The sequence below is a fragment of the Papaver somniferum genome, chromosome 7 (genome assembly GCF_003573695.1).
Source record: "Papaver somniferum cultivar HN1 chromosome 7, ASM357369v1, whole genome shotgun sequence".
NCBI classification, from domain to species: Eukaryota; Viridiplantae; Streptophyta; class Magnoliopsida; order Ranunculales; family Papaveraceae; genus Papaver; species Papaver somniferum.
The window spans coordinates 155122907-155138413 of record NC_039364.1 but is presented as its reverse complement, the minus strand read 5'-3'; the positions used below and the strand labels follow the sequence as shown (position 1 = coordinate 155138413).

Below are 15507 nucleotides of genomic sequence, written 5' to 3'. Positions count from 1 at the left end.
GTTGTATTTAGATGAGCATTTTTCTCATCAATATTGACTTCTTGTTTCTATCCTTCAAGAGGATTACAGAAAAATCACTCGACTTAGTTGAAGGAGTTTTATCAAGAGAGGAACAAGGAGTACCTGAGCCAACTGCTTTCCTTGTCTTTTTGATGCTCCGTATGAGTCTGTTTATGCTGATCTTAAGCTCTGAGACTCGATTATTGATATGAATTAAATCTGGAGCAGGAGTTTTGGATCAGCATCCTTTTTCATAGAGAGAAAAGGAATTCAAACTTTCTTTCTTTCTCCTATGCCTTTTTCTCTTCTATGAGTTATTTAAGAAGTCAGTTCCCTTCTGTCGTTCTTCCTTCTACCATTGTAGGAATTTTTAGTTTCAAAAGCACAATTAAAAAAAGACTTATCATAGTATTTTTCTTTATTGTCAACAATGCCTTTTACTCCAACAACATGAGAGACAGGTTTAATAACTTCTTTAGACATCCATGCAAGAATGTTGTGAAGTTTTTCATTCTTTAAACGAAAACGACATCTTCGTTCAGGATGTCCTTTATTTCCTCAATAATAGCAGTTAAAGGAATTTTTCATGACTGTTCTCGTGTGAGTAGATTTAAAAGGAACATGATCCTTGTTTTTAGGAACATCACCAGCTGCAAGAGTTTTTTCACACGAAGAGATGTCATTAGCTTTCACGAAATTGATCTTACTAGTTTTTGGAGCGTATATTCCTTTATAGCCCAGACTACGTGTATTACGATGTCCTTTACATGCTCCAAGCATAAAAGATAATTTTGTAGAGCTAGAATTGAATCCGCTCAGACTCTCTTCCAATGATTTCACTCTATCAAGAGCAGCAACAAGGTCAGTCTTCAAGGATTTCTCTTTGGAAAGAAGACTGAGTTCTTTGTCATTAAAACATTTTTTTTGAGAGTCATATCTTGCTTCAGATTCTGCAAGTATTTCTTTCAACACAAAGAGATTTCGAAGAAGATTATCACATTCAGACCTTTTTGAGCGTACATCTTTTTCTCGATCTTTAACGATAGATTGTAAGAGTCTATATCCACAATCATATCCTTTAAAGAGTTTTCTCAATTTTATATTTTCTTGACAAAGAGGTGCCATGTATTTACTCAAGCAAGTTGTTGACTTCTTTTCTTTCAAAGCACGGTCAAAAAGCTTGATATATTGAGAGACTTCCTCATCAAGACTTTGTCCTTATTCTGAATCACTGTCATCTGAAAGATCATCCAACTGTTCATCAAGAAATTTTTCCAAGTTAAATGCAGATTCAGTCAAAGGACCAGAAATATAGTCTTTCTTAAAAGCTTTGGGACTTTGAAACTCACAAGGGTGAATCTGAGCTGATGTTGCGTTATCAGAGATATTCTTGTCATCCATAGAGACAGATCGCTATAAACACAGACTTGTAAGGTCTTTAAACGTGTTTGCCTTCTCTGATACCAATTGAAAAAGTGGGGGTACAACAACCTCACCCAATATTTCGCTTAGCAATCTGTATTGACCAACTCCAATATACTTTCAAGAGAATCAACTAGACTGAATCTTAATAAAGTATATCAAAGAGTTATATCTCTCTTTCTCGATTCAATTCTTACTCAAGCAAATAGAAATTTTCGAATCTAATTGAATACAAGAGAAATCACTTGAACGGTACCAAAGACCAACGTTCAAGTATCAATCAATGTAAATCAACAACCAAAGGTTGGATATTCTAATTGATTGATTCAAATGCACAACCTGTGATAACAAAATATAATGCGGAAAGAAATAACACAGACACCAGAAGTTTTGTTAACGAGGAAACCACAAATAAAGAAAAACCTAGGGACCTAGTCCAGATTGAACACACACTGTATTAAGCCGCTACAAACACTATCCTACTACAAACTAACTTCAGTCTGGACTGTAGTTGAACCCCAATCAATCTCACCCTGATCCAAGGTACAGTTATGGTCCTACGTCTATGATCCCAGCAGGATACTACGCACTTGATTCCCTTAGCTGATCTCACCCACAACTAAGAGTTGCTATGACCCAAAGTCGAAAGCTTTAATAAACAAATCTGTATCACACAAAAAAGTCTACGGTAATAGATAAATATGTCTCCGACAGAAATACCTACGAGTTTTGTTCCGTCTTTTGATAAATCAATGTGAACAGGAACCAATTGATAAACCAGACTTATATTCCCGAAGAACAACTCACTATTATCAATCACCTCACAATAATCTTAATCGACGCGACGAAAGAAGATATTGTGGAATCACAAACGATGAGACGAAGATGTTTGTGATTACTTTTATATCTTGCCTATCAGAGATATCAATCTCAAACCAATCGTTACGATTGTACTCAACACGATAGAATCAACAAGATCAGATCACACAACTACAAGAAAGTAGTATCGGTCTGGCTTCACAATCCCAATGAAGTCTTCAAGTCGTTAACCTACAAGGTCTCGAAGAAACCTAAGGTTAAAGGAGAATCGACTCTAGCTAATACAACTAGTATCACACAGGAAGTGTGGAGATTAGGTTTCCCAGTTGCTAGAGTTCTCCATTATATAGTCTTTCAAATCAGGGTTTGCAATCAATGTTATCTTAGTAACAAAGCCTTCAATATTCACCGTTAGATGAAAACCTGATTAGATTCAAGCTAATATCTTTCAACCGTTAGAACGAAAACTTAGCTTGTTACACACAAATGAAATGCACGATTTTAGGTTTGTGTAACCGTACCCAAACATGTACATTCGTTGGTTCAACAATAGTTAACCAAATTGTTAGCAATATGAGCACTTTCATATCAACCATATTCTTCTTCACCATAACTAGTTCAAATGACTCAAATGAACTAGTTAGAGAGTTGTTCAATTGCTTAGATCTTATATAAGTATACAAGACACAATCGAAGCAAAAATGATTTGATTTACTCGAATCGATTCATTAACTTTATACCCACGGTTTGCAAACTTGCATTCCTTAGTTTACATAAGTATAAGTTCACGAATGATCGTTTTTTTAGAAATAACCAACTTAAGTACGCGGACTGAGTTCGCGTACTTAAGTACCCGGAATAAGTTTGTAAACAATTCACAAACTCCAGCATATTTTCTCGGGACGAGAACCTCCGAAAGTTCGTGGACTGGGTTCGCGGACTCTATTCCGGTTTTCCTGATCAACAAAGTACGCATACTTTGGTTCAAGGAATAAGGACTTATACATATATGTGTTACCACACAATGCTTATATCCAACAATGGTTATATATTCTAAACTCTCATTTCAATCATTGAAACACTCTTAGAGGACGTTATACAGTTGTCATTCACAAACCATTTTTCGTCAAATCCATTTTCAAGTGATTAAAACTTAACATGACTTTCGTCACTAGGTAAATATGAACTTGGCCAAAGCGAAAGCGTACCAACACATATTTCGAGAAATAGATATGCGAGATAAACTCGGCTCGAAATAGCAAATGTGTATAATCAAAGTCTATATAACAAAACGACTTTTGTCTCAAGATAGGAGATAGAGTAGATAGACTTTTGAGTGATAGATAAGTTCAAGTCTCCACATACCTTTTAGTCAATGAAGTTCCACCAGTTCATTGAGTAGTTCTTCGTCTTGTATGATGATCGCCATGGAGTTCTTGAGCTCAACTACACTAATCCTAGTCCGAGACTTATCTATAGTAGACTAGAAATCAAGACTTATAGTTTTGATCACTAACATTGACAAACATGCTTGAGATAGAAACGAATGCGAGTTCGACCGAGCAATGCTCTAACAGATGTATTGCTACATCACAAGTGTTGTAGGTTGCCAGATCAAAACCCTAGTAAATATCCCCCCAGGTGACACGATTGATATCTCATGTGAAGTATGCTCTGCAAACGTTTATTTATTTGGTCAATCATTGACCTAGCTAGACTGTCAGTCAAAACATATCGATGAGTCAAGCATGATTCTCAATGATGAATGAGGCATGCTATGTGACTTATAATCATGATGGATGAAGCACAAAGAGTGGAGCCTGCGGCTTAATTTGACTCAACATAGGGAAACTTACCAGGTCCAGACATAGTAAGGATTGACAGACTGAGAGCTCTTTCTTGATTCTATGGGTGGTGGTGCATGGCCTTTCTTAGTTGGTGGAGCGATTTGTCTGGTTAATTCCGTTAACGAACGAGACCTCAACCTGCTAACTAGCTATGCGGAGGACTCCCTCCGCGACCAGCTTCTTAGAGAGACTATGGATGTTTAGGCCACGAAAGTTTGAGGCAATAATAGGTTTGTGATGCCCTTAGATGTTCTGGGCCGCACGCGCGCTGTACTGATGTATTCAACGAATATATAACCTGGCCCGACAGGCCCAGATAATCTTCGAAAATTTCATCGTGATGGGGATAGATCATTGCAGAAATGAGTACGTATGTAAGAAACTTATGGTAGCGCCAATCAAGGAGATGCTAGCACAGCACCGGCTGCGCTGGTTTGGGCATCTCAAGAGAATACCGCATGATGCCCCAGTGCGAGTAGGTCGCATCAAGCGCGCTGAAGGAAGGATGCAACGCAGAGGCCGACCGAAGCTAACTTGGGACGAGTGCGTAAAGAATGACATGAGCAACCGAAATCTTTCACCAGAGCAGGCGTTGGACAGATAGGAATGGAGGGCGGCAATACGCGTGGAAGAGGTGGGTTTTAGGTATGTAGAATAACAATCCCTCCCCTTTATTTCCTTTAATTTTCTTTACAACTCAATCAACGAACTCGTAAAGGCAACCCTGCTATTTGTGAAGGGGGGGAATCCCCCTGTAGCGCTGCAGCTGGCATGATTGTGAAGGGGTAAACACCCCGTAGCTTCTGCAACCGGGACATGGTGCAAATATATCCACATTAATGGTCGAGAATTCGCAATCCCTTTAACAAGATGACTACTTTCCATCTGGTCCAAAAACTAAAACGATCGCGACGCGGATAGCGTCAAGTATTCTTGCTTGCCGTAGTGCAAGTTGTGCGAGGCTCGGACAGGCCGGCGTAAAATCTATGTTATACTCTTAGGAGATATTCTCTAGTCCATCTGGTACTTGTTACTGGAAAAGACTTTGGATTTGGATTTGGATGAAGCACAAAGAATATGAGACAACTATGATGCTTTGTATAAATATTTCATTGAGCAACAACCCGTATGTGGTTTGGGAGATATTAGGGACTTTTGTTTATTAATTGTCACGTACCATTTAGATTTAATTTGTTTCCACTAGAATCATTAGGGAAAGTCATTGATTTGGAAAATTAGTAAATTTATGTCCATTATGGACTTCAAAAAATTGGCATTTTCACTTGGCAAACCAAAAAATTTGGCGTTTGGCGATTGCGGCAAAGTGTCTAGCTCACGATAAAGAATATGTCGTTCAACAGCGAATGAGTCGAGGTATAGTCATTTCCGACTAGCATCGCCGCTCTTTTTGTCGCTCCCGCAGTGATTGCAGCGCTTCAGCTTGCTTATGCCCTGGATCCGTCAGTCCTGTCTTCTTCAATTCCTTGAGGATGGAGCTCTGGCCGACATCGACATGCCAGATTGAAAACCCTGAATTATTCGAGATTTTTTGCTTGGAAAAAGGCTCAAAGTGAGATCAATTGATGCGTCAGCACAAAGGAAAGGATATATTTTCACCTCTTATCCATTCAATTTGGATGTTTCCACCGTGGACTTATCCATTGATGCGAAACCATCCACGTGTCTTTCATATATCTGGAATCTGGATAACAGAAGTCGTAGATATATACATATATAGTTTCAACAAATCTCAGTTTTATTTTTGTAATTACATTTGAAAAATCTATTCTAAGAATAATCCCATCGGAAAAACAAGTGAAAACAATGGCATATCTACAGCATATGGTACCATCAACATCATCGACTCTACGACAGTCAGTAGGCTGTAACTCATCATTCCTACATTCAGGAATGAGACCGGCACTTGTGGGTTTAGAGCTGAGGAATAAGAAGAAGAGATTGCCATCGTTAACGGTTGTAGCAGCTGTGGGAGATGTAACTTCTGATGGCAATAATTTTTTGATAGCAGGAGCGATTGGTGTGGCTCTAATTGGAACTGCGTTTCCCATCTTTTTCTCTCGCAAAGATATGTTAGTAATCTACTTGCATTTGCAATTCATCATCATTTACTGCTTCAGTTAAATTGTGTATTATTTAGTTTAATTAACGTGTGTTGTTGTGGATTGATATTTCAGATGCCCAGAGTGTGACGGGGCGGGATTTATAAGAAAAGGTGGTGCAACACTAAATGCTAATGCTGCTCGAAAGGATCTGCCTCAGATCGTGTGCGCAAACTGCAATGGACTTGGCAAACTTGGTCAGGTTGACAAGTAAAATGTATTAAAGCAATCAAGAATGTCCAATGTATTTGTTTCCTATATATATATATACATCGTTTCCAATTATATATTGCAAGTGCCGGCCGAAACATATCTTATTTACGTGTTTACATGTATTTGCGGTTTCTGGTCTTATAATTGTTCGTCATGTTGTTTGTTAGTACTTCATAACCATTAATCTAGCAAACGGCAGTATAACTTATATGCAAAATCCATGCTTTACTAACAGCAAGAGTAACTTGGTAGACGTGACTAGCAAGTACATCAAAGCATACGTGCATTCCCACTAATCTCAGAATCAATATCCAGATAATTCTACAGATTCTATTCTAGTTAAGGTTTATACCTCTCAAGGAATCTGGAAAACAGATTCCCAAATTTTCAGGACATAATAACAAAGTCTACCATATCAGGAAACCCATTAGACTAGTATTACTATTTTTAATCTGATTTCATTGGTCTTAAATGGTGACCTCAACTAGTTTGGATTAGTTTTCTCTGACAACAATTTAACAAACTTTTCTCTAAGATTAGTTTGTTACTGATCTTACGTCAAAACTTCCGAAACAAGCCGAAAACAATCCATGTCTGTTGTTTTTGTTTCGTCCCCTCCATTGTTGTCTTGATGCATTTTTGGAAACTTGCATAACAAAGAGAGAAAAGAAAGAAATCTAGATTATACTGGAAAGAGAGGGGGAAAATGGCTCCGGCATATGATGATATGGGACGTGATAGGACGTTTGAGTTTGAAACAGATGATGAAGAAAATCTAGCAGAAGGAGGAAATGACGATGATTATGATAGTGATTATAACACTTCATCTTCGAATCGTTCTGAAGGCAGTCAAGCTTTTAGTTATTCTGCCTGGCCTCAAAGTTATAGGTACATTTTTCTTTCTTTTTTGAATTCCTGTGTGTTTTACACTTTTTTGTGTACTTTCTAAAAATTGTGATAATTGTGTATGTGCAACCCAGGCAATCGATGGACATGTATACGAGTGTGACACCTCCAACTGTTGGATTCCTGGCGGGCTCGAGTTTGGGAATCGGCAGCTCTTTCCTGTCTACATCAGTGCAAAGGAGACCATCATATCAAAGTTCTGAACAAACGTTAATTAAACCGTTCATTTCCGTATCGAGCTTAGACAAAGAAGGAATCCAGCCTCCTCAAACACCAGCGTCAAAACATTCATCACGACGTTTCTCATATCAAGAATTACCACCTACCCAAGAATGCTCTTATTTTCAATCCGTCCTTAACGGTACTTATCAAACAAACTCCAATTTTACATAATTTTATCTCAAAGACTTGCAACATGTTTCTAACAAATGTTTAATCGTATACAGGAATCAACGTTCTGTGTGGTGTGGGACTCCTTTCGACACCTTATGCTGTTAAACAAGGAGGGTGGATCAGTTTGTCAGTGTTGTTCATATTCGCAGGCATTTCTTGCTACACGGGAATCCTCTTGAAGCGTTGTTTAGATAGTTCTCCTGGGCTCCAAACATATCCTGATATTGGACAGGCTGCTTTTGGTGCACCCGGTCGTTTGATGATAGCTGTAAGTTTTTATGTACAAGAAGTTAAATTTCAACTTAAATGAAATTTAAACTTGGGAGACTAATCTTAACACTTCTGTGCAAATTGCAGATAATCTTGTATGTAGAACTATATGTAAGTAAAAGATTCTCCTCTTTAATTTATTCCTTTGCGCGCGCCATTTGTGTTCTGTTGTTACACATTTTGATCTCAAACTGATTTTTTTCACGCAGTGTTGTTGTGTAGAATACATAATTCTTATGGGTGATACCTTGTCGTCGATTTTCCCAAATGCCAACATAGACCTTGGTGGAGTGTATCTGAACTCTCACCATGTCTTCGCCATAATGACAACTCTAATGATTCTTCCCACTGTCTGGCTTCGAGACCTAAGTTTACTTTCATATCTTTCAGGTCCTTCACTTGTTTAAGAACTCCCTGGCATTTTTTCTTCTTCTGGATTTTGATTTTGAATGACTAAATGATTTAAGAACTTCTGAACTTTGACTTCAGCTGGTGGAGTGATTGCATCACTAGTGGTAGTTGTTTGCTTGTTATGGGTTGGTGGCGTAAACCAAATCGGATTTCATCCAGCTGGGACACCATTTGACCTCAAAAACTTTCCTGTTGCTATCGGCTTATATGGTTTTTGTTATGCTGGACATTCTGTTTTCCCAAACATCTACTCTTCCATGAAAGAACCATCACAGTTTCCGGCAGCTCTTGCTATTAGGTAAACCATATTGCCTGGTATATGATTTTTATGATATCTTAAACCTTTATGATAACCAAACCTTACCGTATCTTTTGCCAACAATTCTTGTTCTGCAGTTTCGGAATCGTTTGCTTCCTGTATACTGGGGTAGCTATCTGCGGGTTTCTGATGTTCGGTGACGCCACACAATCCCAGTTTACTCTAAACATGCCTCAGAAATTTGTTGCTTCTAGAGTTGCAGTTTGGACAACGGTGCGAAACAAATCTTTTGAGTTATTATTCTTTTATGTTTGCCGCCAATTACACTTGGTGGTGGTTCCTACTCTTGAGGGCATAATTATGGTGAATAAGAAATCTCTGAGGGCTTAATTAGCTTGTTTGCTGTGGCATTTCTTTTTCTGTGTTAGGTTATTAATCCACTCTCCAAGTATGCATTGACAGTCACTCCAGTCGCATTGAGTCTAGAGGAACTCTTGCCACCAGCACTGCAGAAATCTCATAGTGTTTCAGTATTTATCAGGACAGCACTAGTTATCTCAACATTAGCCGTGGCGCTCACGATTCCGTTCTTTGGTAAGACATTGTACTGCCTTTATTTTGCATCTCGATCCATATTAGCTCCTCTATTCTGATGCATAATGTGTTTCCAGGTTTTGTTATGGCATTGATCGGTTCAATTCTTACAATGCTTGTGGTAAGTTAAAGGCTACTTTCTACCTTGTTTATGTTTCTGTTTGATTCGGTTAAACGAAGGCTTATGCGATTGATTTATGATTCAACAGGCTTTCATCTTTCCCTGTGCGTGTTATTTAAGCATTCGACGTGGCCAATTAAGTAGATTAGAGGTAAGCAAACTCTTCACTTCTCCCACCTTATGAGTTTGAACCTTTTCTCTTCTCTATCTTTATTGTGGGTCTCATTTTATATGTTTTGTCATTGCAGACTGTGTCTTGCATTTTAATTCTCTTGATGGGTGTGGCATGCTCGATTATCGGTTCATATTCGTCCATAGCAAAAATTCTTCAAAAATTGGGTTCATAAAATGAATTTTACACAGTTGTGATTGTTGTAATTTATCTTCTAGGTACTTGACTTTTTTTAGTTCATTATAACATCACATTATCTTCTTTTGCATCATCGGGTTATTGCAAATGGAACTATTAAAGCATCTGAAATGACATTGGACACCAACATTTATCCATAAACAACTTCTTCAAATTCAGTTTGAGTAATGCCTAAGCGTACATGATTTTGAGTTTATGACGAGGAAAGACACCAAATTTCTACTATGATATATTTGATGTGGAGAAAACTCAGAAGAAAAGAGAGCAGAAGCATGCGTTGTTTAGTTCTGATAATGATTTTCATTCTATCAGGCAATAGATATGTACTTGTGTAAACTGTGCATGTGTCTTATGGAATCATATTTTGTGTACGTGCGACAACCGACAAATGATAGTTTTGTGTACGTTAGTAACCGGTTCGGGGGTTATCAGTTTAATCTTTTAGAATAGTCTGTAACTTTACCTTTCTGTAACAAGAAATCATAAACAACAAAAACAGTCTCCTCCCTCCCTCCTCCTTCTCACCTCCCACAACCGCCAAGAGAAAAAAAATCCTAGCAAGTGACGTCATCAAATACTGCTTTATGATTCATCTAAACAATTTCAGATTACTGTTTTTTCAGATTACTGTTTTATGATTCATCTAAACAATTTCAAAAGCACCTACATTACAATCATCAATTTACTAAATTTCTTTATCAAAATCTTCATCAATCTACTGTTGTTCAACATCAAGGAAATTCTTTAAAGAAAAAACATTAAAAGTAGTATTCAAAGCAGCAAAGAAAGTTTCAGACATCATAACACCCTGCCTAATTTTCTTACAGACCAAGACATCAAGACCCATTATCAACATTACCAACAACAAACTCCTCCTATAGTTGCTACTGAGTTCACCATACAAAAACTGTTTTCCACCTATTTCACAAGTACTATCAACAACACCATCCATCAACAACTAGAGACTAAAAAACATTCAACAAAAACCGTCCGAAAAAGAGAAAATAACTAAAAGCAATTGTACTATCATCAACAGCAAGATTCAGAAGACTAGGAGTAAGTATCGAGAAAGCCATTTTGGAAAAAACCTGTTGATCATTTTCAAATTGTCTTCAAAGTCCGAAAACTTGGCTGCTTTCGATACCCCAAAAGAGAACTCTAAAAGTCCTCTTCATCGGAACTCCAGTCCTCATATTCCTCGTATTGTGCACTGTAACTACTGCCTGATGAAGCAGGAGAAGTTTGATCATCTCCAGATGAAGTACACTCATCGCTACCTTCTTCCTCATCATCCTCATCACTTGCAGCATCCAAAAGCTCTTCATCGCCATCACTGGATTCTCCCTCACGCATGGTTTTGTCAAAGATCTTCGGATTGGCTCTCTTATGATCAAACCGCCTGTGAAGCTTCCACTCAAAATACCTTTCCATCCTCTTCTTGTCCTCTGCAGCATCAGAATCCTCTTCATGGTATCTGTTTCTTCAACCGGATACTCAAACCCACCATCAGAACCCTCTGCCTCAAAAAGTCACTCTCATTCCTTCTACCATACCCTTTATATTTCTCGGACTTTTGAGATATCTTCTTCCTTCCAATCCGCCCTTGCAAAATGCTTGGGCTTCCAAGCAGCAATCAATGCATCAATTTCTTCTCTCTCTTCTCTCTCCCTCTCCTCCTTGTCTCTCTGACGAAGGGCCAATTCCTCTGCACGTCTATTTATCTCCCCCTGAATCTCATTCCTCAACCTCATTAAATCTTCTTCTCCTAATGAATAAGCAAGGTTTTTGGCTTGGTTCTACTCATTGGAATTGGCAGGATCAACCGGAATGGGGTTACTGGAGTTTGCTATCTTTCTCTCTAATCTCCCTAAACTTTTCCTCTTCTAGTAAAATTGATAATGGTTGTGCTAATCTCTTCACAAACCTCTTTTTTAAAGACCACATTTTACCTATTAACTGTCATTTATGGATTTTGGTTAACAGTCTTGTCGCTTGGTTATTCACGTCCCTTCAAAGCCATGCATATTTTTCAACTTCAAAACCATAATTACCCTATAAAATCCTACTTTCAAAACCTAACCGCTTCATTAGCCATTACTCCTTTTGGAACTGTCATTAAGAGGAGTATCGGTAGGTCATCTAATTTTGAGAAATTTTCTTGGGTTTTAATTAAAAATTTTGATTTTATTCTGATTAGGAGTAAGCAGCATCTGTCGAGAGGCACCATTGGCACCTGGGGTATGTCTCCTAGTTGGGTTATCTCCATGTCGAACCTATCCCTCATATCAATTCCGCTAAAAAACCAAACCTTCTCTCAAAACCCGAAATCTCAAAGTAACAAAATCAAACCTACCATCTCATACCACAAACAACAATATTCCCAACTTGTGCTTTAATCACATTTAGCTTCACATACATACATCCTCGTATATATAAGAGAAAAGACAAGCCAATTTATTGCTTACCAACTCTGTATCTCATCATGCTTACGCACCAAATATACGTATCTGCAGCAATATTTTCTTGGATTATCAAATACAGTGTAATTTTGGACTGGTGTTACCAATCCCACGTGCTCAGGAAGCTTTAATCCTTTTTATTATTTCAAATAAACGTGGGGGAAAGGGACAAATCGAAATATAAAGGCTTTCAACTCAAAAGTAAGAACAGAAAAATACCAAGAATGTTACACCAGTCATCTTCTGAACACTTTTCAAATCCTGTTCAACAATCCCAGAACCCTCTTTTTAAGGTTTAAAACCCACTAAAAGATAACTTTTGCTCTCATCTCTACATCATAACAGTTTGCCAGTACCATCAGAGATACATCAATACTAGATTCCTTTATATCCATATCCATATAATATTTTTTACTCCAGCTTCTTCAATCTATATCTCTATTCTTGTCCAATTTATAAATCACATGGATAACTATGCATCACCTGATAAAACTCATACTCCAAATCTGGATATTCAAAACCTTACCACCCAAATGGCAGAAAAATTAACTCTACCTTCATCTCTTTCTGAGTCAGTCTTCATTGATAAAACAGTCATCTTAGATGAATCAGATAACAATTGGAAGTGGTGCATGGTTGGTAATCTCTGCTGTGAAACCCTCGTACCCACCTCTTCGATCCGTTATTACATCTGCAATCAATGGCCCCTTGATCAAACGCCTACTGTCACAACCTTCAGTGGAATAAGGAACAAAGTACTCATAAGGTTTCTAGCAGAAGACGACTTCAACAGAGTTAACTCTCAAAGACCTTGGTTTGTCTGTGGTTACTTAATGGTTCTAAAAGTAGTTCCTCCAATGGACTGGCCTATAAACTATCAAGTTTCCTTCACTGAAGAATTCATGTGGTTTATTTTATGTAACATCCCAAAGGAATGCACTGAGTTTGAAGATCTTCAGAAACTCACTTTCAAGATGGGAGAATTGATTGCAGCTCAAAATCCGTTTGGAAATCCCCTATAAAGAAGAATGTTAAAGTCTGTGTTAGAATCCCAGTTCAAAAGGCTCTCCCTTATGGCATTCCCCTCTTTACCAGTGGAAGAACTCAACCTTTCTTGATTGAATGTAGATATGTTAAGGTTCCACGATACTTCTGCACTTCTTGTCAAGTGGTGGATCATAAGGATGAAAACTGTCCTATATGGAAGATAAAACAGAAGGCTATTAAGGAAGCAACTTCTTCTAACGACAAATACTCCCTTCCAGTTGTATCCAAGCTTATGATGCCACCAAAAATAGCAGAAAAACCAGCTTCTACCTCTTCCAATCAATCTAAAGATACCAACATGTCCTAGAGTGATATAGTTGCAGATACTCAAGATGAATCATCTGTTGTTCCTAAAAATGATAGAGGTAAAGCTAATGAGAATGTTCACCACCATGAGAAAACTATTCAAAAAGGATTAATGAGTAATCTTCAAATGAGTCCTTTTGTCTATCGATCTACTGCTCTGAAAATATTAGGTTATAACTCAACTCAAATGAATAATGGGTTACCAATTATCTTCAAACAAGTTATGACTCAGAATGTTACTGTTGAAGCCTATGTTCTGATCCCTGAATCGGTGAATCGTGGTCCTATTCGTACCTCTAACTCTTCGGAGATTCAAAACAGCTGTCGTGCCAACTCAGACTCCTACTATCACTATAGGAGAAGTTATTTCTGCAGCTGCTGAGCATGATGCTTTATCAAATCTGAAAAGGAAGATTAACCCAAGAGACGATCTGAGGAAACGCACTAGAGCTAGTTCTTCTACTTTAGATAGCCTAGTGGTTATTCCTGAACAACATGAAGTGTCTGAACCATATTGATTCTTCTTGGAATATGAAGGTCCCAAAACACTGTATTCCCCTAAAAAAAAATCTCATTTCAGCAGAAGAAAAGCTTTTTGGCTCTAGAGACAGCATAGAGATTTGGATAGCATGTTTTAATTGGCGACTCATAAATTAAAATTTTCATCCCGGAACCTGCAAAAAAAACCATTTTTGACTTTGATCCTAACATATTTCAATAAAGTAGATTGATATTTCATGATAGCTCTCTAGACTGATTTTCCATAGGTACAAGTAGGAATTCTTTGAAGCCCAAACTGCATCGCTAGACCCAAATTTTTCGGAAACAATTGACCTCCAAAGTGCTTTGTCTTCAGCAACATATCTCCAAGACCATTTGGTGAGGAGATCATGATTAACTTTTTTAAGGTTTTTAATCCCCAAACCTCCATACTTCTTCTTTCTACATAATGCAATCTGAAAAAGCGGGGGTCTAACAACCACACCCAATATTTCGTTTGGCAATCTGAATAGACAAACTCTAATATACTTTAAAGATAATCAACTAGACAGTCCGGAATCAACAAATAGGAATTTGCGAGCCCGGTAGAATATAAGAGAAATAACTTGAACGGTACCAAAGACCAATGTTTAAGGAACAATCAATTTCAATCAACAACCAAAGGTTGGATTTAACAATTGATCGATTCAACGCATAACCTGTGATATTTCAATTATATAACAAAATATAATGCGGAAAAGAAATAACACAGACACCAGAATTTTGTTAACGAGGAAAACTGCAAATGTAGAAAAACCTCGGGACCTAGTCCAGCTTTGAACACCACACTATATTAAGCCGCTACATACACTATCTTGCTACAAATGAACTTCGGACTGGAATGTAGTTGAACCCTAATCAATCTCACACTGATTCAAGGTACAGTTGTGCTCCTTACGTCTTTGATCCCAATAGGATACTACGCACTTGATTCCCTTATATGATCTCACCCACAATCAAGAGTTGCTACGACCCAAAGTCGAAGACTTGATAAACAAATTTGTCTCACATAGAAAAGTCTATTGGAATAGATAAATTTGTCTTTCACAAAAATATATACGAGTTTTGTTCCGTCTTTTGATAAATCAAGGTGCACAGGAACCAATTGATAAACCGGACTTATATTCCTGAAGAACAACCTAGTATTATCAATCACCTCACACTAATCTTAATCGTATTTTAGCGAAACAAGATACTGTGGAATCACAAACGATGAGACGAAGATGTTTGTGACTACTTTTTATCTTTCCTCTCAGAGATTAAATCTCGAGCAAATCTTAGAGAAGATAGTATTCAATACGATAAAAACAACAAGATCAGAACAAGCAACTACAGAGAAAATAGTTGGGTCTGGATTCACAATCCCAATGAAGTCTTCAAGTCGTTAACCTACAGGGTTTCGTGAAAACC

At 37.8% G+C, this 15507-nt stretch overlaps 2 protein-coding genes across 2 annotated transcripts; both read left to right on the top strand.

Annotated features, from left to right (window-relative positions):
• The first annotated feature begins 5841 nt into the window (after window positions 1-5841).
• On the top strand, window positions 5842-6562 carry LOC113298825. The gene is made up of 2 exons (XM_026547684.1): window positions 5842-6178; window positions 6284-6562. The coding sequence occupies exons 1-2, from the start codon at window positions 5913-5915 to the stop codon at window positions 6420-6422; spliced, it is 405 nt and encodes a 134-aa protein (XP_026403469.1). The 5' UTR covers window positions 5842-5912; the 3' UTR covers window positions 6423-6562.
• Window positions 6563-6875: 313 nt separating this feature from the next.
• On the top strand, window positions 6876-10116 carry LOC113298824 (amino acid transporter AVT1C-like). Its single transcript, XM_026547682.1, has 11 exons — window positions 6876-7309; window positions 7402-7688; window positions 7774-7988; window positions 8078-8101; window positions 8200-8380; window positions 8480-8699; window positions 8798-8933; window positions 9089-9254; window positions 9332-9375; window positions 9464-9526; window positions 9624-10116. The coding sequence occupies exons 1-11, from the start codon at window positions 7128-7130 to the stop codon at window positions 9720-9722; spliced, it is 1617 nt and encodes a 538-aa protein (XP_026403467.1). The 5' UTR covers window positions 6876-7127; the 3' UTR covers window positions 9723-10116.
• The last annotated feature ends 5391 nt before the right edge of the window (window positions 10117-15507 follow it).